This window comes from Ornithorhynchus anatinus, chromosome 3 (genome assembly GCF_004115215.2).
Source record: "Ornithorhynchus anatinus isolate Pmale09 chromosome 3, mOrnAna1.pri.v4, whole genome shotgun sequence".
Classification (NCBI taxonomy): domain Eukaryota; kingdom Metazoa; phylum Chordata; class Mammalia; order Monotremata; family Ornithorhynchidae; genus Ornithorhynchus; species Ornithorhynchus anatinus.
The window spans coordinates 76,392,816-76,415,665 of record NC_041730.1 but is presented as its reverse complement, the minus strand read 5'-3'; the positions used below and the strand labels follow the sequence as shown (position 1 = coordinate 76,415,665).

Below are 22,850 nucleotides of genomic sequence, written 5' to 3'. Positions count from 1 at the left end.
GTGCTGGAGTCAGGGGAGCATACCGTTGGGAGATGGGGAGAGAGAATCCAGGACTGAAGTTGGTACGGCAAGAGTGATGGAAGGACAAGTGATGAGGAACCTGAGTTTGGGGAGAGGGAAGCGTTGATAGTCTGGATTTGTGCAACACTGACAGAATGGAAAGTAGGGAGCCTAAATAAAACAAGATGGCTTGGCATAAGAGTAGGTTAAGGGGGCTAAAGACTGGAGATCTTGCGGGGCGTGGGGTTGGGGGAGAGAAACAGAATTTGTGTAGAGTTGGGGTGAGGTAGCACTGTGGGTAGAGAGTTATATTTCAGAATGAATAAGATAAGACGTAATGATTTGTATTGATGACTTCTTGTTGAACTCAAAATCGATATGGGAGTAAAGTTTGATGGGGCAGGAGGATGGCAAATACGACAAGTGAGTGGAGGCTGGGTGTGTGTTGGGGGTGGGGAGAGGAGGAGTTGATCGGGAACGTCCTCCTGGATGTTGAAGCTGTGTGGCCCAGTGGAAAGAGCACAGGCCTGGGAGTCGAGGACCTGGGTTCTGATCCTAATTCTGCCACTAGTCCACAGTGTGATCATGGAGAAGTTATTTAACTTCTCTAGGTCTCAGTTCCTCATCTGTGAAATGAAGAATCAAGACTGTAAGCCTCATGTGGAATATGGACTGTGTCCAATCTAATTGTCTTGTGTCTACCCCAGTGCTTAGTACAGTACCTGGCACAGAGTAAGAGCTCAATGAATACCATCAAAAAAAAAGTTGAAGTTCAGTGCAGAAGTGAATAAGAGAAGGAAGGAGAGAAAGGTATCAAGGACACCTAGAAAATTGGAGGTAGGACCAAGTGGGCAGCAGATGATTGCAAATACAACCTGTAAGCTCCTTGAGGACAGGGGTCATATTTACCAATTCTATCATACTTTCCCAAGCACTTAATATTAGCTCTGCACAAAGTAAACACAGAATAAATATCACTGATTAACCAGTGGGTGGTAGAGACGGTGGTCAAGGGTTTCTAAAGAAGAGGTGAGGTGGTGAGGGCTTGGGACAGTGGAATGAGGTGAGAGTGGCATTTTGAGATGAAGAAATAAGCAACTTCTGTCATTTTCCCATGAGTCGAGGGGATGGGAAGCGGTGATGCCTGGTCAGCAGAGAGTGACAAAAGGATCCAGCACCACCTGGGATGAGCCAGGCTTCCGAATTCTTCTTTCTCCTGAACCAAGCGCCAACCAGACACCTACTTGCAGGTTCAGCCACAACCCCAACCCCTGATTAGTGTCCAGGGAATATATCTGCTAATTGTTATACTGTATTCTTCCAAGTGCTCTGCACACAGTATGCGCTCAATAAATATAAATGAATGAATTAGTGGTGTGGCCTTCAGTTACTCATTTAATCCCTCTGATTTGGTTTTGCCAAACTGTAAACTCCTTTGGGGCAGGGAACACAGTAAGCGTTCAATAAATACCATTTGTAATCCCCTTGAGGGCTAGAGTCCCTGTCTATTTTCCACCTCTGTAAACTTTCCCTGTGCTCAGTACAGCACTCTGCAAACAGAAGTGCAGTTTAGTGGCTAGAGCATGGGTCTGGGAGTGAGAAGGACCTAGGTTCTAATCCCGGCTCTACTATATGTCTGTGTAACCTTGGGCAAGTCACTTCACTTCACTGTGCCTCAGTTACTTCATCTGTAAAATGGGGATTAAGAGTTTTCGCCTTTGTGGGACAGGGACTGTGTCAAACCAGATTAACTTGTATCTATCCCAGTGCTTAGAATAGTGCTAGGCAGATAGTAAGTTCTTAACAAGAACCGTAATAATATTTTGTTTTGTTGTCTGTCTCCCTCCTTCTAGACTGTGAGCCCACTGTTGGGAAGAGATTGTCTCTTATCTGTTGCCCAATTGTACTTTCCAAGCGCTTAGTATAGTGCTCTGCACAGAGTAAGCGCTCAATAAATAAGATTGGATGAATGAATTAATTAATAATAATAAGTTCTTAATACTATTACTACTAGTATTACCACTGATTGATTGAATATATCTTTTGCTTCTGTTGTACTTTCTAAGTTGCTTAGTATTTACCAACAGAAAAATAATCAGATTTCTCACCATCTCTGAATTTCTGGCACTTTCTCTCACTGCCCAAGTACCCCATTTGTAAAATGGGAATAATCATCCCTTGTTTTCCCTGAGAAACACTGAGAAGGCAAATGAAGTGTTTTGCATGTATAAATGCTTGAGCTCTTTAAAAGAAAAGCATTATGCAAGAACATATTATTATAAGACGGATAAATTGGATGTTGGTAAAGTGCTTTGAAATTCTTGGTTTACTGGCATATAAATTACTGTGTGCAGTTTATCTTTTTAGCCTCTCCCATACCCCTCACATTCGGAGGGGTTAGGTTAGTATTTCTCAGAATATCCATCTAAATTTCAAAATCAGGAGATACCAGCCACATTCATGGTCCTTAGAACAGTACCTTGCACCTTATGGGCACTCAGTACGTAGTAGTCATGGTATATATAGGGCACCTACTGATTAAAGCACACTTTACTAAGCAATTTGGAAAGTACAACGGAAGCAGAAGTGTTCCAGTCAATCAGTCAATGGCAGAAGTAGTAGGAATTGTATTTATTAAGAGCTTACTGTTAGCAGAGCACTGAACGGAGCACATGAAAAGTATACAGAGGTGGGAAATAGACATGGACTCTGGCTCTCAAGGGACTTGCAAATGGTATTCAGTGAGCACTTACTGTGATCCCTGCCCCAAAGAAGCTTACAATCTAATGGAAGAATTTACAATATACTGAACTGTACCAAACTTGTTGGTTACGATGAGAAGCTCTACTGAAGGAAGTGACTGTTGCTTTTAGCCAAAAATTCAGGGAATTCAGAAATGAAGGTTGCCAGATTTAAGATATGGTTAACACTGTGTCTACCAACTGTACCGGAACAACAACTTGGGTATTTGCTAAGCGTTTACTATATGCCAAGCATTGTACTGGGGTTGTTGCAAGTTAATCAAGCCAGACGCAGACTCCGTTTGATGTGGGATTGGGAGTCTATGGACAGGGATGAAGTCTACTAATTCTATTATAGTTTCCCAAGAGCTCGATAGAGTTAGTGCTTCACACATAGTGAGCATTCAGTTCATTGATGGACTGACTGACAGGTAGGGATGGTATTACCTTTCTAAACATGTTACATTAATCCAATCATGCACAGCCTAGTGGAAAGATCACGGGCCTGGGAGTCAGAGGACCTGGGTTCTAATCCTAGCTCCACCACTTGTCTGTTGCGAGACCTTGGGCAAATCACTTAACTGCTCTCTGCCTTTCTTATCTCATATGTAAAATGGGGATTAAGGCTTGACCCCCAAGTGGGACATGGATTGTGTACAATCTGATTAATTTGTATCTACACCAGTACTTGGTACACTGCCTGGCATATAGTAGGAATTTATTGAAATACTTTTAAAAAAATGCAAAGTAGCAAGCTATCCTATTTTGGGGAATCAACTCTGAAAGGGCATCTGGGCATTTAGTACCAAGGCCAACAGAAATGCCCTGGTTTTTTAAATGTTTCACCTATTGTTCTCTGCTGTATCGTGATAGTCAGTTGTGCCACTAGTGGGGGAAGGTGTTCAGTTTTCAAGTCTGCCAAAATCCCAGCACTATCATTTCTGACAAAATACATATTTTCATTACATGAATTGGAAAGAACACTATGGCAGTCAGTCCTCCAGACTATAGGAGATTTCTTGTTGTCAGGAACATGTTCTGTTACATTCTACTCTCCCAAGCACTTAATACAGTGTTCTGCACACAGAAAGCACTCAATAAATATGATTAATTGGTTGACTGGAAGGATGGGGGACATATTTGCCAGTTCTGAATTGGGGCTCTGACCCAGACACCATTTCAGGCAGATATGTGGAAATTTTTATCAGCTTATCATTAGCATTTCAAAGGGAAACTACTGCAAGTATTTAAAATTCATTGTTTACAAGACACTGATTTCAAGTGCCACTCTGTCAGAGAAACAAGTGAGGCTAAAACTTGAAGTGAATCTATCTCAGTAAGGCTTTCTAGTCTTTTATCACTTTTTTGAGATGCAGCTGACCTAGTGGATAGAGCGTCTATTAGAAGGAACTGGGTTCTAATTCTGACTCCTGGCACTTGCCTGCTGTGTGGCCTTAGGCAAGTCACTTCACTTCTCTGGGCCTCAATTACCCCATCTGTAAAATGGGGATTAAGACAGTGAGCCCCATGTGGTACAGGGACTGTATCCAACCCAATTTCTTGTATCCTTAGTGTAGTGTCCGGCATATAGTAAGCACTTAACAACTACCACATTTATTATTATTATTGACTTTCCCCACCATATGCTCAAAGCCAAGTACCGTTTCCACTGTTTTCAACCATCTCCTCCCAACCCATTATTTCCCAAATGGTCCACCCTCTTTCTCTCCAAATATACAAGATATTTTACTTAAATTGGGCTCATGACCCTCAAGCTTCTAGATGTATTGCTCAAATCACAAATGAAACATCTAAACTAATTCCATGGCTAAAAGACTCCCTTAAAAAAAATAAAAACAGAGGAGTACCTGACAGGAAATGCCAAACTAAAATAAAGACAGCTTTGTATTGTTAACATGAAGGCCGAGGAGCTGGGTCTTTGCCAAGGCAAGATGGGGTCAGATAGTGTTTTCGAAAAAACCTGCGGTTCCCCAAGATTTCCACTACGCATGCAGAACTTCTTAGCTCAATCCTGCTATGCTAGCCTTCTTAGAAAAAACAATATCAATTCAAGCCCAGTGTCCCTGCTCTGGCTGTGGAATTTATTGAGTAAAAGCCTTAATCATTCATACTTTGAAGTGAAAAAATCGAATTCAGAATGAACTTGTCAAAAATTGAGCTAACCAATGCAACTAAAATGAAACAAGTTTTGATACCGTTTTGGGGAGATTGTAAAACATCTCTTGATTCTATTCCCAACCTCCACCCCTTCAATTTCATAGCATAAGAAAGTGGCATAACGTTTCCAGAAGAATTCCAGAGGTCTGAGCAGGCCATTAGCAATGGGAAATCCCAACCTTCTTGGCCTCATTTCTGATGACGACTGCGAGTTTTCCTTGCTGAAACACAAACTTAGCTGGAGCAAAGATTTAAAAGGGGGGGAAAATGTCACTTAAAACTTGAAACCCTGAGCTCAAGAATAAGAAAGAAAAATGGAAACTATGAGCTTTTTGCTCATTCTATACCATTAAAAGTGAAATATTTATTTTAAATCCACCTCCAGCTACAAAAATAACAGTCTTCATAGTAAAGTGCTTTCTGAACAATCCCAGAGGCAACCTCTGGGATTTTTCAGTTTGCATTTCAAGTGCAATTTGAAATGCATGGTGTGTGGGAGTGACCAAGCAAAATAAGATGAGAATTCACCAGTCATTTCTTTCTCTCTCTCTCTCTCTCTCTCACACACACACACACAAAATACGCTTGACAGCAAACAGCAAAAGACTTTTAAGTATGTGAATTTAGGAAAAGAATGTTCCCTAAATTTAAAGAAAATAAGAAATGTGTTGATGTTCAGTCCCTTTGTTTCAATTCTCTCTCTCTACTTCCAGCTTTCTCATTTCTTAATCCCTAAATGAATCCAGTTTTAATCAGCTCACATCCTGATAGAAACTCCTCACACTTCAAATCCCAAAAGCATCAGTGTGGTCAGGGACAGAACTGAAATACAGAAGCCAATTTTCATTAGTCAGTGCCTTACTGCTTTTCTGTTGCTTTCATAAAGAAATGAAAACAAAACAAAACAATAAAGCTGTCTTGCAAATTCATGCTTTGGTTTCATGCTATGCCACCTACAAATACACAAAGGGCCCGAGCTCCTAGAATTTCTACTTTGCCTGGAAAGTTCAGCTCATTGCAGCCAGAAGGAAAGGGCTCAATTCAGTTAATATTTCATTTTGTAGTTCAAGAGCCTCCAAGATGGCTCTCTAGTCTTTAATTTTGGATTAGTGGTTTAAGCATTGCTAGGTAAATGTCCCACTGTTACCATTTTTCAAATTTGGTCATTCATATCTATTGAATGCTCATTGTGTGTGCAGAACACTGTACTTAGCACTTGGGGGAGTGCACTATAGCAGAGCTGGTTGATAATAAGAATAATGATAATAATAATAGTGGTATTTGTTAAGGGCTTACTATGTTCTAGGCACTGCACTAAGTACTGTGGGAAATACAAGCAAATTAGGGTGGAGAGAGCCCCTGTCCAACATTGGGCTCAGAGTCTTAATCCCCATTTTACAGATGATGTAACTGAGGCCCACAGAAGTGAAGTGACTTGCCCAAGGTCATACAGAAGACAAATGGTGGAATCAGGATTAGAACCCATGTCCTCTGACTCCCAGGCCCACGCTCTTTCCACTAAACAATGCTGCTTCTCCTAGATATGTTCCCTACCCACAAAGAGTTTACTATTCTAGTCACCCTATTCCATAGTTATTGTCCAACTCTTGTTAAGGGAGACAGGGTAGCCTTGTGGAAAAATTTTATTTTGTTAATGAAATGTACATCGCCTTGATTCTATTTAGTTGCCATTGTTTTTATGAGATGTTCTTCCCCTTGACTCTATTTATTGCCATTGTTCTTGTCTGTCTGTCTCCCCGGATTAGCCTGTAAGCCTGTCAAATGGCAGGGACTGTCTCTATCTGTTGCCGACTTGTTCATTCCAAGCACTTAGTACAGTACTCTGCACACAGTAAGCGCTCAATAAATACTATTGAATGAATGAATGAATGAATGAAAAAACCTTGAGATTGGGAATCAGGATACCCAGGTTTCAATCCCATCTCTGCATAGTGCTTCACCCCTCTCTACCTGATCTGTAAAATGTAACAAAGATATTGTGAGAGGAAAAAAATGAGATAGCCTATGGGAAAATGCCTTGGAAAAATACAAGGTATTAAACAAAATGCCACACACTGCCAAAAATCAGGCTAGGCAAAATGAAGGATTCTAGGGAAGGGCTGACATATTAATTCACCATCTGCCTGAGAGAACCATAGTACCAGATTGATTTTAACAGAAGACACTGAGGGACTGCGTCGTGCCTTTCAACCCTCTCTCAGTGGGATTTTTATCTCTGCTTCCATAAATCGATCTGGCCTCACACTTCAGAGGCCCGGTCTGGCTGAAATGAGGTCAGAGCAAATGGGTCATCTCCTTCATCTTTACAAATGCACCAACATGACCTGTTTTCCCACTTCTGCCCATTCCCCAGCAATTCAAAAAAAAACCTCCTCCCCCTTCTGCTTCTTTCGCTTTACAACTTGATGCACTGCAAACTCCATTGCTGTTGATTTACGATTATCCCTGGTAAAGAACTCCTCAGATTAATACTTGGGCCGATCAGTCACATAAAATCCTTATGAATACAATTTTCTACCTTAGATCCTTATGAATATTGCATTTCCCTTTTTCTTCATTGCTCACCCATAGTGCCGAGAGACTAAAAAAGTTGTATTACTGTATTTTCACGGTCACAGTGTGCTAGAGGCTGTCTCAGCAACACTCAAAGACAGACTTTCACCATCAGCCACACTATCTTCCAGAAAATGGACCACTCTCCAACCCCTTCTAACTCCCTGCCCCAAAGAGTTTTTACAGGACTCCAAGGAACATGCCAGTGGGTCCAAGGGCCCTAATAATCAATCTGTTCCTTGACTCACTGCTGTAGTTTTGGGGTCTTTTGGTTTTTTGGAGGGGAACGTTTGTGTGGATATATAAATGGGGCATATAAAGGGAAAAGAAGAGAGAATATATTCAAGATTAAACATGGGTGACAGACTCATCACCAAATGTCCAACCCTAATCCAGGGGAAGAAAGATGTTGCTGTTAATGTTGATGATACGGCCTTCTGTCATAAATTATGGATGAGCCACCATCCCAATCACCAGGGATTGGGAACCTGCATAGGGATATTGATTTTCCCTGCTCTCAGCCATGTTGACAGTGGGCCTATGGGTGCCAAATGCAAGTAGGTGGGTAGAGTTGCTGCACATTGCCAAATGCAGAAGAGTTTTGTGTGAAAAACAATTTGGATTAGTGGTACCATAGTCACAGTTTGGTATTGTTATTGAAGGAATTGTTTATTATCAAAGAAGTCATCCATCTTCTTTAGGAACCAAGACTGCTAGTTGATCAGTCAGGCATATTATGGACCTAATTTACAGAATTTTATATAAACTGGTTAAATGAAGAGAATCTGGGGCAGATTTTCCATTTAGCAAGTTTAACTTCAACCCTTTTGGCCCATCACTACTCTGTGAAATCTCGTACCGGGAAGTGCGAAAACTTCAAATGAGTTAATTTTGCTGTATAGAGGAAGTTCTTTCAAGGTCTGATGGGGGTTAGGAATTGAACAACTAACACTGAAAAGAGGTTTAAAATTATTAGTGACTTTCCTTCTATTTACAGTCTGCATCCCATACAAAGACAAGGAAAAGGGGAGAGAAGAAAACTGCTGCAGGACTTTGGACAAGTCACTTAACTTCCTTGTGCCTCAAGGTCCTCATCTGTAAAATGGAAATTCAATACCTCTGCCCCCTCCTGTTTAGACAGTGACCTCCACGTGGGACAAGGGCTGTGTCTGACCAGATTGTTGTATCTACCCTAGGATTTAGAGGGAGGCTTGGCCCAGGGTACATGCTTAACAAACACTACATCATTATTACAATACATTTATGTAAGACAAGGACTGCATCCAATCTGATTAACTTGCATCTACCCCAGTTCTTAATAAAGGGGTTGGCATGTATGTACTTAACAAATATCAAGCTATTATTATTATTAAAACTTTGGGCCCAGAGTTATCTATCTACAGGAAAATCATAAACAGAACTATTTAGGAGCTATATATCTTCATTTCTACCAAATATCTAAACCCGTGATCCAATGAACACTTGTGATGAGCCCAGGACTCTCCCCAATGAAAATTATTGTTAGGGCTATAACTATGTGTAATTTTATAGATTTATAGTTCATGAGTCCAATTCTTACACCTGATTTTGAAGGCCAAAGACTCCAGCAACATTTTCCACACTGCAAGGTGGTTTGGGGGCTTTTTGATTGGAAAAAGAGGCTCTTCCTTAAAGAAGCAGAATTGCCTAATGGATAGCGCTCGGGCCTGGGAGTCAGAAGGACCTGGGTTCTAGTCCCGGATCCACCACTTGTCTGCTGTGTGACCTTGGGCAAGTAATTTCACTTCTCTGGACCTCAGCTGCCTCATCTGTAAAATGGGAAATAAGAGTATGAGCCCCATGTGGGAAGGGACTGTGTCCAATCTGATTACCTTGTGACTACTCCAGTGCTTAGAACAGTGCTTGGCACATAGTAAGGGCTTAACAAATACCCTATCATTAATTATTATTATTAGCTCTGGCCTCCAAGTACAGCTCTAACTCTCCCTCGAGTCCACAAGGAAGTGGCTTCTGCTGCCAAATCCTATCAGCAACACCTATTCATCATATGAAGCTCATTTCTTAAGGAAAAACACTCAGGGCGTTGTGAGTAAAAGGGTGTATAACGACAAGGATCAAAGGAGAGCTGTTTGCCAGCAGTACACGTGCTAAATTCCCTCTCCAGGCATACAGTTTATGTCACATTTTCAGGGAAACGCCTAGTCATGGCCCTCAAACCCACCCAAATCATACCTGTATCATTTCAAAAATGAGGCAGTTGCAATCCTACTCACATAGACATCCCTTTGTGTACCATACTGTAGAAGTAATGATCATTTTTATTCCTCACCCACTTGGTGCAATGCACTGTATGACAAAAGCAGCAGCATGGCATAGTGGATAGAGCATGGGCCTGGGAGTCAGAAGGTCACGGGTTCTAATCCCCACTCTGCCACTTGTCTGCTGTGTGACCTTAGGCAAATCATTTTACTTCTCTGTACCTCAGTTACTTCATCTGTAAAATGGGGATTGAGACTCTGAACCCTGCATGGGACAAGGACTGTGTCCAACACGATTTGTTTGTATCCACCCCAGCACTTAGTACAGTGCCTGGCATATAGTAAGTGCTTAAATATCATAATAATAATAATAATAACAAAAGCATTTGAGTCATTCACCACCCACAAGAAGCTTACACTCTCATGCTAATCTAGCTACTGGGCAGATCGAGATGGACACAGTCCCTGTCCCATGTGGGGCTCACAATCTCAACCCCCTTTTACAGATGAGATAACTGAGGCACAGAGAAGTGAAGTGATTTGCCCAAGGGCACACAGCAGACTAGTGCCAGAGTTGGAATTAGAAGTCATGACCTTCTGACTCCCAGCATTTTCTTGGAATGGAGAAGTTCTCTTCCTCCACCCATATACTCACACTGCAGAGCACTACTGGGGGAAATCCAATCACTAGACTGATTTCTTCCAACTCAAATTCATCTTCACCTATAGGAACTCTGCCTTCTGCTCTGCAACATTATTTCTCCTTCCTGTGATGGAATGTCGTGCCTCTCCCCCCTTAGATTGTAAACTTCTTGAAGGCAGGGTTGTGTCTATTTATTCTATTGTACTCTCCCAAACACTTAGTACACTGCTCTTCATAGAGTAGACACTCAAACCCTACCGATTGATCGACTGAATTTAATTATCATGGCAACACAATGGTTGGGGAAAATCTTCCTTTTCCTCTGGTTCTTTCACAGGAACATGAGATTTCACCTATAGTGCCCCACTGGATTAAAGAGAGAGAAGTTGGAACTGTGGGATCAGGACATTTGAAATGGGAGAGTTGTTTTCTTTTTTAACGGTATCTGTTAAACACTATGTGCCAGGTACTGTACTAAGTGCCGGGGTAGATACAGTCTAATCAGGTTGGACACAGTGCCTGTCTCACGTGAGGCCAACAGTCTTAACCCCCATTTTACAGATGAGGTACTGAGGCATAGAGAAGTTAAGTGACTTGTGCAAGGTCACACAGGAAACAAGCGGCTAAGCCGGAATTAGAACCCAGAGCCTCTCATTCCCAGACCCGCGCTCTTTCCACTAGACCACACTGCTTTCCACCTCAGGTGACCCCTTGCCACCAACAGGAGCTTGTATTTGCCCTGGCCGTGAAGGGCTTCCAGCTTCACATCTCCTACCTGCGAGATGCCATGCTCACAGGCAGTCATAAATGCACGTGAGGGACAGGACAACCACAACGTTGCCATCACCATCTATTGCAAAATGCAGGTGTGACGAGCCATCCAGTATCATTCATGGCAGAGTAATAGGGTCCAGCACTCAGGAGTATCTTGATTACATAATGTTAAAAGCTTGGGGAGAACTAGATTACAATGTCCCTACAAGCCCCCTGTGTGAATTCAGTATTAGCTAGGCTTCTGTCTCCTATATTACCACAGGCTCCTCCTTCTAAATAGTTCTGTTACCAACAATCTGGAATGCAGCTTGCGAAAGAAATGCCTTCCTCCTTCAAGCCCCATACAGAGTGCTGATGGGGGGGCAGGGGGACGGACGGCTAGTAGTGAGGTAACCAGCCCTAAGGCTATCTGCTGTTTCTTCTTTCTTCTTCTCCAATGCTATCCTTGTCTCCAGGAACTATTATCATATTTCAAAAAAAAAAAAACCTCTGCCACAAGAGGTTCTACCTTTTCATATTTTTTTTTAAGTTTGCAGGATGTCTTGTTTGAGTGTATTTCAGACTACGGTAAATGTTTGTCAGATTGACTCGAGCTTAAAAGCAGGAGGTATGGGAAGAGAGAGGAGGGAGATGGGAAATGGGGGAAAGGGAATAGTGATAATAATAATAATGATAGTGGTGTTTGTTAAGCACTTACTAAGTGCCAGACACTGTACTAAGCACTGGGGTCGATAGAGGCAAATCGAGTTGGACACAGTCCTTGTCCCATGTGGGGCTCACAGTCTCAACCTTCTTTTACAGATGAGATAACTGAGGCATAGAGAAGTGAAGTGATTTGACCAAGATCACACAGCAGACAAGTGGCAGAGTTGGAATTAGAACCCATGACCTTCCGACTCCCAGGCCTGAGCTCTATCCACTAGGTCTTATATCCAGCACCTTATCTATGGGGATGGACAAAAGAATTTCAACATCCTTGGGAAATTCCTCCAATGCCATTAAGGACATTTATTTTTTACCAGTAAAGTCCAGAAATTAACCAAAATGCAGGTCTGTTTCCAGGGGTTGAACCTGGTCAAATGTAGACCATGGTTTCTAATGTGCAAAGACTAGTGGAAAGAAAACAGGCCTGGGAGTCCAAGGACCTGGATTCGAATCCTGGTTCTGCAACTTGCCTGCGCCATTCCCTTGGGCTAGTCATTTAACATCTCTTTGCCTCAATTTCTTCATTTGTAAAATGAGAAGTAGATACCTGTTTTCTCTTCCCTTACACTGTGAGTCCCATGAAGGACGGGGCTGTTTACACCCTGTTAGTTTTGTACCTCCCCACCTCTTAACACCTAGAAAGCATTTAGCTATCACTACAGTTATTATTATTATTCAAGCATGCTGATAAGAACAGCCTCTCGTATAAGGCACCTTTCACCTCAAGGCATTTGCTAAATACCGAAATCTTCCTGAAATCTACTACTACTTTAGAGTCATGAATATTTCTCTCCCCTCCACCTCCCCACTAGCCTGCCACACTTCCTCCCCACCACCCTCAGGGAGGCCAAGAACACCCAGGTGACTACCTCTTCAGAGTTGCAGACTCAAGCGGAAACATTTTACCCACATTTCATTCACAAATGCTACCCTGAAACAAGGGACAAAATGCTTCTATTTTCTGTAGTTCATTAACCAAAAACCTTATCAAGGTGGGAACTGAGGACTGTTCTTCCAAACCAGGCTAACAGGGGGTGAGCAGCCAGACTCTGAGTCATAGGATACTTACATCACTCTTCCTGAACTTTGCTTTCAAGCTCTTCATGTTTAGCCCATTCAGCCTTCCAAAGCCTTCTAAGAGACGTTTCAACACCTAAGCAAAGGAGAAGGGAAAGTAAGTGTCTAGAAGTCCAAATAAACACCATCTGTGCATTCTCCGGAGTTATACGCAACTCAAAATTTTATTATAGCTGCAGGGAAAAATCAATGGCATTTAATGCGTGCAGAGCACTGTACTAAGCGCATGGGAGAGTACAATGCAACAGAATTGGTAGACATACTCCCTGCCTACAAGTAGCTTATAGTCTAGAGAAAAGAAGGCCGGAGTCAATACATGAAGGATGCTATAACTTTGTCCAATTTCAGTGGGCCTTGCCCATTTAATACTAGAAATGAATTTAATCTGCAACTCTTCAGCTTCAGGGACCACTACAAGAAGCATTTGTCCTCCTGGAAGAACATGACTGGGAATCCCTCATTAAAAAGCTCATAATGGTCAGGGAATGTGCCTACTAATTCTAGACTGTAAACTCATCTCTAGACTGTAAGCTTGCGGTGGGCAGGAAATGTCTGATGCTATATTGTACTCTCCCAAGCACCTAGAACAGTCATTTGCACATAGTAAGTGCTCAATAAATGCAATTGAATTAATGAATTATGTTACATTGTACTCTCGAGCACTGAATACAGTCCTTTGCACGCCGTAAGCACTCAATAAATATGATTAATTGAGCCGATTAAAAATGGACTGGGGTTGGATGACTGAAAAGGAGGAAAGTTCTTTACTACTATCTCTTCAATATATTCTTGGGTAAAGGGGAAAATAAATGAGAGGTTTAGAATAGCAGGCACTCACTCAAAATATCCATGTCAACAGCATCTGGATAACTCTACCCTCAAGGGAAGGTTTCTGTAAAATATCGTTTACACAACTAGTTCCTCTACATAGTCTTCTTTTCAAGAGTTAAGCTGTTCACTTCCTTGGGAAGGAGTGCAGAAGTGAAGAATGATAAGGACAACAGTTCAGATTTCAGATTCCATTCCTTCCCTATCTGTGTTTTTCCATGGCATGGGGCAATTACTGAAAAAGCAGGATGAAACAATCAAACCCTCCAAAAGAGCTCCTAAGCCCAGGGAACCAGAGCTACTCATAACTAACAGCTCAATTTGGGAGCCAAACACAATGTTAATTAAACAGAGGAATCTTAATGAGGGAGGAGGAGGGAAATGAAAATTCACAAATTAATCTTATTTCTTTTCCAATCCAAATGGGTGCTGCAGTTTTACAAGCATCAAATGAAATCAAAATAATGATGCAGAGCACAATTTCAGAATGAAGGAACTTCAACACATCTTCCTCTCGCTGAGCACTTAAAACATCAGGAGCATGTTCCACTGTTTCCTAGTTAGGATTCACAAAATGCCTTTCAAGGTCAAATTTTGCTCTTAACTCTCCCATCCACTCACCCCCTCCCTGGCTGGACAGTATTTGGTTTGGTCTATAGGAAAAAAAATGCAAGCTATTTTACAGCTGTTCTGTGTCTTACTATAGTGCCAATTACTGAAATTTAAAAAATATCTAGCTTTTGTTAACTATAATTAGAGCAGTTGCATTTACATGAGATTTGCACAGCTGTTTGATAAATGATAAGGAAAGTTATCTGGCTTCATTTTTTTTCATATAAACATTCTAAGGGACTAGGCCCTTGAAAAACCCTCTACTACTCTCTTATGGCACCTCTCTAATATTCTGCTATGTTTGGTAACATTGGACTAGCAGTGTAGTTAGTGAGATAAATCATAGATCTTATAGAGCAGGCAACACCCAGCTCCTCCCTTGGCTAAGAAGCAAAACTCATGGCAAAGTTGGACTGAAACAAGATACTCAATTTCCTACGTGAATATAGCCAGCTCTCAGTTTGGCGGTTATGTCTAGGTACATACGCCATAAATAAAGCAAACATATGCCTAATAAGGAGAGCATAAATAATGATAAACTACAGAATATCCCACATCTTTGTTTCAGCCAATTTATGAAGGCATTTATGGCCCAGTGGAAAGAGCGTGGCAAACATACACAGAACAGGGAGAGTATAAATAATGATAAACTACAGAATATCCCACATCTTCATTTTAGCCAATTTATGAAGACATCACCAGTGGAAAGAACATAGGAATGAGAATAACATTTATGGAGGTCTCAGTGAGTATGATGTACTTTGCTTATTGCTTGGGAAGTTCAGAATAAAATGACATTTTCTGTACACAAAGAACTTATACTCCAGTAGGGGAGGCAAATATAAAAACATTTGCATCTAGATTGTCCAAAAATCCAGCTCTGCCACTGGTCTGCTATTGTACCAGAGAAGCAGTGTAGCCTAGTTGATGGAGCACAGACTTGGGAGTCAGAAGGCCCTGGGTTGTAATCCCAGTTCTGCCACTTATCTGTTGTAAGACCTGAGGCGAATCACTTCATCTAATCCATGTAAAATGGGGAATAAGATTGTGAGCCCCTTGTGGGGGCAGGGACTGTGTTCAACCTGGTTATCTTATATCTACCCAAGCCCTTAGAACAGTCCTTGACACATAATATGTGCTTATCAAATACTATCATTATTATTGTTATTATTATTGCCATGGGCAAGTCAATGAACCTCTCTGGGCCTCAGTTTTCTCATCTGTATAACAGGGATAAGGTATTTGGTCTCCTTACCTCATGTCAGGTAGGGCCTGTGTCCAAGGTAAGGAACTTGTATCTACCCCAAAGTGAGATGAGCACAGAATAAGGCATACCAGAAGTGCTTGTGAATAATAATGATAATAATAATAAAATTGTGGTATTTGTAAAGTGCTTACTATCCCAGGCACTGTACTGAGCGCTGGGGTAGATACAAGCAAATCAGGTAGGACACAGTCCCTGAGTCATATGGGGCTCACACTCTTAATCCCCATTTTACAGTGTCACAGCAGACAAGTGGCAGAGTCAGGATTAGAACCCAGGTCCTAAACCAAGATGCTTCTCTCCACCCCACCCCACCTTTCCCCACCAAACCTTTTAACTATTTGCCAACAAGCATCATAATTAGCACATTTCACCCACCATAAACATGTGTGACATCCCAAGCGTTTCAATGCCTTGTATCATCAAGGGTGGTCAGTGGCCATCCCACAATCCAGGCAGTGTAGGGCTGGCAAGACAGAGCTGAAATGGTCTTTCCACCAGACCGGCCTCGCTGCTCCCTGTGGTCGACTCTGCCCTCCCTCGGGGAAGCCCAGTCCACGGATCTCCGTGGCAGGATCAGTTTACTGCCTCCCCAGAGACTGTCTGATTTGTCAGGGTCAGGTCACCTGCCTCCATCCTGGCAGGCTCCAGGTTCATTGCTAGTTTCCTCAATGGTAAAACAAGAATGAAATAGGGGAGCATCACGGTCTAATGAATAGAGCATGGGCCTGAGATTCAGAGGATCTAGGTTTTAATCCCAGATCCGCCATTTGCCTGCTGTGAGACCTTAAGCAAGTCACTTCACTTCTCTGTGCTTCAGTTACCTCGTCTGCAAAATTGGGATCGCATTCTTGTTCTCCCACCTGCATCAACTAGGGAAGCAGCGTGGCTCAGTGGAATGAGCTCGGGCTTGGGAGTCAGAGGTTATGGGTTCTAATCCCAGCTCCACCACTTGTCAGCTGTGTGACTTTGGGCAAGTCACTTAACTTCTCTGTGCCTCAGTTACCTCATCTGTAAAATGGGGATTGAAATTGTGAACCCCACATGGGACAGGAACTGTGTCCAACCAGATTTGCTTGTATCCACCCCAGCACTTAATACAGTGCCTGGTGCATAGTAGGTGTTTAACAAATACCATCATCAATGCTTTTTTCCCCCAGTATTTAATACCGTGCTTTGCACGCAGTAAGAGCCAAATGAATACTACTGAACAAATTACCACCCCTGCCCTCCTACTCCTAGACTGTGAGCCCTTTGTGGGCAGGGAATTGTCTCTATTTGTTGCTGAATTGTACTTTCCCAAGCACTGCTCTGCACACAGTAAGCACCCAATAAATACGGTTGAATTAATGAAACAATGAAGGTTTTGCAGATAAGATACACCCTTAAATAACATCATAGTAAACTACACTGGCAGAATGGTCTAATAAAGATTAATGTGGTCACCATAACAATAGTTTATTTTAAAAAGCATTCCATCAAAATAACTTTTCTTTGCCTCCCAAGGATAGCATTATCTCAAATAATTTATCTATTCTTCTGCTGTCCTCTTATCTCCTCTCATCTCCATACTCACCCAGAGTTTCCTTCCTAACTGGTGGATAGATAAATCAATATCTTGAAAGATACACACTATGCAGAGAAAAATCCCCCAGGTTTTTCAGTAGCCACATTAATGGAAATCACCGGCAGCTCCACTGAATCTGATAAAGTATTCATGAGATTATGAGCTGTATTCCTCTTTGCCAACAAGTAGCATTGAAGAAAGACTGCTTCCAACTCACCGTCCCACACTCTCCCCTCCCCGACACACCAGTTCGATCAATCACTCCATAAGTCATTGATATTTAATGAGGGCTTACTGTCTCACACTGGCTCGATCAATCAATAGATGCTAGTTTTAAATTATACATTATAAATTACTTAATTATTCATATTACTGTCTGTCTTCCTCTCTAGACTGTTAGCTCATAATGGGCAGGGAACCTGTCTGCTAATTCTGTTGTAGTGTACTCTCCCAGCACTTAATACAGTGCTCTGCATATAGTGACCACTCAATAAATACGAGAAGCAGAGAAATACCCCGAGAAGCAGTGTGGCTTAATGGAAAGAGCACGGGCTTGGGAGTCAGAGGGAGTGGGTTCTAATCCTGACTCCTCCACTTGTCTGTTGTGTGACCTTAGGCAAGCCACTTAACTTCTCTGTGCATCAGCTACCTCATCTGTAAAATGGAGATGAAGACTCTGAGCTCCACGTGGAACAACCTGATTACACTGTATCTACCCCAATGCTTAGAACACTGTTTGGCACAAAGTAAGCACTTAACAAATACTATTTATTGATTATGGATTGAAAATTGACTGGGCCTGCACAAAGGTTTATTATCATTATTACTACTAATGATAATGGCATTTGTTAACCACTTGGTATTTGCCAAGCACTGTACTAAGCGCTGGGGTCTACAGATACAAGATAATTCCATTTGATTTAGAGGATGACTGTCAATCATACTCATGGAAAAGCCTCTATTCACACTGCATCAGGATTTTGTTAGACCCCCCCCCAAGGGGGCATTAGAATACTAATATGTATTGATCACAGGACACCCTGTAGGATTTGAATTGTGTGCCTAAACTTTCGTAGCCCCAAAAAGCACTAAAGGACATTAAAGGACTTAAAGGGCTTTAAATCAAAGCCTATTCCTATTTCTGTCCTGTACATTTCTCTCTCAGCTATCCCAAGCTATTTCCCTCAATTTCACCAAACAAGAATCTATTGGAAATCAAACTGAGGTTTTTCTCAAAACAGCTGTGTAGGTGCTTAAATGCTCTCAATTAGATGAAGCAGCTACATAAAAAGCAAAATTATTCTATCCTGTCTTTATATAGGCAGTGTGTGAAAAGCAGCATGGCATGGAAGACAGAGCTCGGAGCTGGGAATCAGAGTCTTTGGGTCAACCATATTTATTAAGTGCATAGTGTCTGGAGAGCACTGTACTAAGTGCTTGGGAGAGTACAAAATAACAATATAACAGACAAATTCCCTGCCCACAATGAGCTTACAGCCTAAAGGGGGAGACAGACATTAATACAAATGAATTAAAAATATGTACATAAGTGCTTTGTGGCTGGGAGGGGGGATGAATAAAGAGAGCAAGTCAGAGTGCCACAGAAGGGGGACGAAGAAGAGGAAAAGAGGACTTAGGGAAGGCTTCTTGGAGGAGATGTACCTTTAATAAAGGCTTTGAAGGAGGGAAGAGTAATTGTCTGGTGGATATGAGGAGGGAGGGAATTCCAGGCCAGAGGCAAGATGTGGGGGAGAGGAGAGAGAGCGAGAGAAAATTAAAATGTGTGAAGTCAGAGGACCCTGCTCTGCCACCTTGGTTATGTCACTTAAGTTCTCTGTGCCTCAGTTTCCTCATCTGCTAAATGAGGATTAAGACTGTGAGCTTCATGTGGGACAGGGACTGTATCCAGCCCAATTAACTTGAATCTATCCCAGCACCCAGCACTTGGTGAGTGCTCAATAAATACCACAGTTATTATTATTATTATTGAACCGGAATTGTTTCCATTGTTTTCAAATTGAGAACCTATTAAATTTTCCTGAGATGTCTGTGGTAGGGACTGAAAAAGAAGCTCCGAGTGCAGGGAACACTTTATGGATTTGGGAATCTGCAGAAGAGAAGGCTTTCCCACAGGTTTCCCTTAGCTAGACTCAGGATGGGGATGGTAGGGTAGTCCCTGATCACCTCTTTTTTTGGTAATTGTTAAGTGTTTACTATGCATCAAAACCTGTTCTAAGCACAAGGGTAGATACAAATGAATTAGGTTGGACACAGTTCCTGTCCCGCATGGGGCTTACAGTCTAAGAAAGGGGGAGAACAGGAGAACTGAGTCACAGAGAAGTAAAGTGACTTGCCCAAGGTCACATAGCAAGCAATTGGCAGAACTGGAATTAGAATTTAGGTCCTCTGACTTTCAGGTCCATGCTCTTACCACTTGGTTATGTTGCTCTTCATGTCAAGCACATGCTGGTGGTGGGAGTAACTTTCATGACTTAACCAACTGGTGTTTAAAGCATTTCTTATCCAGAACAGCAAGAGTCTAATCAAATTAGTGGTACTTACTGAGCACTTGCTGTGTGCAGAGATTGTATTAAGAACATAGAAAAGAATAATACAACAAACTTGGTAAATGTGTTCCTGCCCACAAGGAGCACAGGGGAAAACAGATTCTGTCGAGAAAAGGTACACGCTGTCCTTTCAAAGACAACATTTGCAAGCATGTAAGAGTGTCACTGAGAACTTCACACACATGGATCCAATCTCACCATTGGCAGGGTCACCTTCAAACCAAGGGACAGCTCTACTTTATGTATCATATACTATTTTTTATGGCATTTGTTAAGCATTTACTATGTGCCATACACTGTACTAAAAGCTGAGTAGATTCAAACTAATCAGTTTAGACACAGCCCAAGTCCCACATGGGGTTCACAGTCTTAATCCCCATTTGACAGATGAGGTCACAGAGGCACAGAGGACAAGTGGGATTAGAACCTAGGTCCTTCTGACTCCCAGGCTTGTGCTCTATCCACTAGGCCACGTTTTTTTCTCCCCTTGATCATGAATATACTGGGAATCAAGATTGCCATCAACGTCCGCGGAGTCATGAACCCACCAGGGCCACTAACCAAGAAATGTCTGTTCCTCTGGAACGCTTGTTCTTCATCCGTCAAGCCTATCCCAGCCACCCTAATCCAGGAAACATCCCCAGAGACAAAAGAACCATCCCAGGATTATTTCATCCCCTGAGGTTCCTCCACCTCCAAAGTCATTATTCAAGTCGACACCCTGTTTGTATTTAATCTACTGCCCTCCAACAGTTTCACCTGCAAGTCTCACCACATCCAGAAAACATCTTATAGGTACATTAAAAGAAAAAACAACTTTCAACCTGCATTTCATCATCATTTCCTGAACACCCTCCCCTTCACGCTACATCCATAAACATGAGAAGGCAGTAATAATGATGGTAGTATTTAAGTTATTTAAATGCTTAGTCTGTATCAAGCACTTGGGAGGGTAAAATACAACAGATTTGGTAGATAAATTATATCAGCTTGTCTCTCCCATGAGACTGCAAGATTCCTTAAGAACAGGGACCATGTACTCCCAAACACTTAGTACAGTACTGGCCATACAATTTATCAAATACCTACTGAATGAAAAAAGTACCATGAAGAATGAAGTACCATGTTTACTGTAGACAAGTGCTTAGTACAGTGCTTGGCACACAGCAAACACTATATAAATTTCACTGATTGAAAACAGGGAGATAAAGGGAAAAGACAGGGAACTATAAGACATCTCATGTAAATCAATCAATGGTATTGAGAGATTACTGTTCTTTCACTGGTATTTATTGAGCACTTACTGTGTGCAAAGTACTGTACTAAGTCCTTGGGAGAGTACAATACTACAGACAGACAAATTCCCTGCCTACAACGAGTTCACGGTCTAGAGGGGGAGGCAGATATTAATATACATAAATAAATAAATGAATGAATAAATAAATAAATTACAGATTTATACAAATGTGCCCTTGAGCTGGGAGGGAAGATGAATGAAGGGAGCAAGTCGGGGCAATGCAGAAGGGAGTGGGAGAAGAGGAGAGGAGGGTTTAGTCAAGGTAGGCTTCTTGGAGGAGATGTGCCTTCTATAAGGCTTTGAAGTGGGGGAGAGCAATTATATGATATGACATATAACTGATATGAAGGGCGATGGTGTTCCAGGCCAGAGGCAGGATGGGGGTGAGAGGTCAGCACAGTGAGGTTAGCATTAAAGCATTAGCGGGAAGCAGAAAGGTCATCAGGAACTTCAGTGTGGATCTTGAAGTCCCCAAGGATCAATGTAGGCATGGAGAAAGAGAGAAGGAATGTGAGCAAGGGATCAAAATAGTTCAAGAATTTGGAAGTGGGACCTGAGTGGCGGTGATGACCGTTATTAGAATCTGGAGTGGGTGGTAGAGGCGGATGTTATGGGCTTCGAAGGAAGGGAAGGAAGGGAAAGAAGGGGATGGGGGAGGTGGAATGATGCGAAAGCAACCTTAGAGCACAAGTCGACACCTCCTGCTTTCCCAGTGAGTGTTAGGGAGTGGGAGAAGATGAAGCCCCATTTGGAGAGAGCAGCAGGGGAGACCTAGTCAACTAGGGAGAGTCAGGTTTCAGTGATGGCGAGGAGGAGGAGTGATTGGGACAGCGACAGGCCAATACTGAAGGGAAGCTTCCCCATGATGGAGCACTTGGCTGAGGCTGTGGGGACGGGGCGTGGGTGGGAGCTGTGAGAGGGGTAGAAAGGGGTTGAATGGAGATGAGTTGGCAGGGGCCGGTGCTTGGAGAGTGAATGAAGAGCGGCCCTGGGGCAGGATGACAGGGATGAGGATGGGGAGAGGGTGGATGGATGTGCACTGAGGAGGGCTGGCCTGTGGAGGGGGATGAAGAGGGGTGCTGGGCATAGGGGGCAAGGGAAGGGAGACCAGAGGCAGGGGAATGAAGGCACACAGGGGTGCTGGGCGTAAGAGAAAGTCAGTCCTGAGTTGAAGCTGCCGATCTGTAGACCCGATAGGCTGGAACAAATTCCTCTAGAAGGGGATGACTCAATAGCACCCAGCTGGGGGAGAATCCACAAATTCTGAACTGCGATTAGCGAATCATTAAGGCTTCTGCCGGAAGAAGTGGGCGAGGAGCTCTATCAAGTCCTTAGGCGTTAATGGGGGACTGTTGATATGTCCCTAACTCTTTAGTGAGTCGTTATCCCGCTTCTTTGGTTGGGAGGAGTCTGGATTCTTGCCTCAATTTTGCGGGAGGGTTCAGCGTCCTTTCCCTCCAAGGCGACGGTCCCAGCCCCTGCCCCCCATACTTTGTTTCAGTTTTTTTTTTTTGTCCCTGTATGTGCACTATACTAAGCGCTTGGGAGAGAACAAAGCGACAGAATTGCCGACACCTTCCCTGCCCACACCGAGGTTACGCAGAGCACCTAAGGTATGCAAAGCACTATACTAAACGCTTGGAGAGTATAAGTGTAAAAGGAGCTCACAGTCCACTGTTGAATAAAACACACAGGCAGATTGACTCATAGTAGCTAACGTTGGATAGTCGGACAGCAAATCCGACAAAGTGGAAATAGGAAAATT

General features: G+C 42.6%; 1 protein-coding gene across 6 annotated transcripts in view; it reads right to left on the bottom strand.

Moving 5' to 3' along the window:
- Positions 1-22,850, bottom strand: part of RAI14 (retinoic acid induced 14) — a 153,177-nt gene that overhangs the window by 113,802 nt on the left and 16,525 nt on the right. For 4 of the 6 annotated variants that reach the window (XM_029060516.2, XM_029060517.2, XM_029060514.1 and 1 more), the window contains exon 2: positions 12,943-13,026. In XM_029060516.2, coding sequence (XP_028916349.1) covers positions 12,943-12,978 — 36 coding nt within the window. In that variant the 5' untranslated portion in view covers positions 12,979-13,026. Of the gene's footprint in view, positions 1-12,942; positions 13,027-16,032; positions 16,057-22,850 lie in introns of those variants that run through there. The other 2 variants (XM_029060512.1, XM_039911495.1) reach the window with 1 other exon arrangement.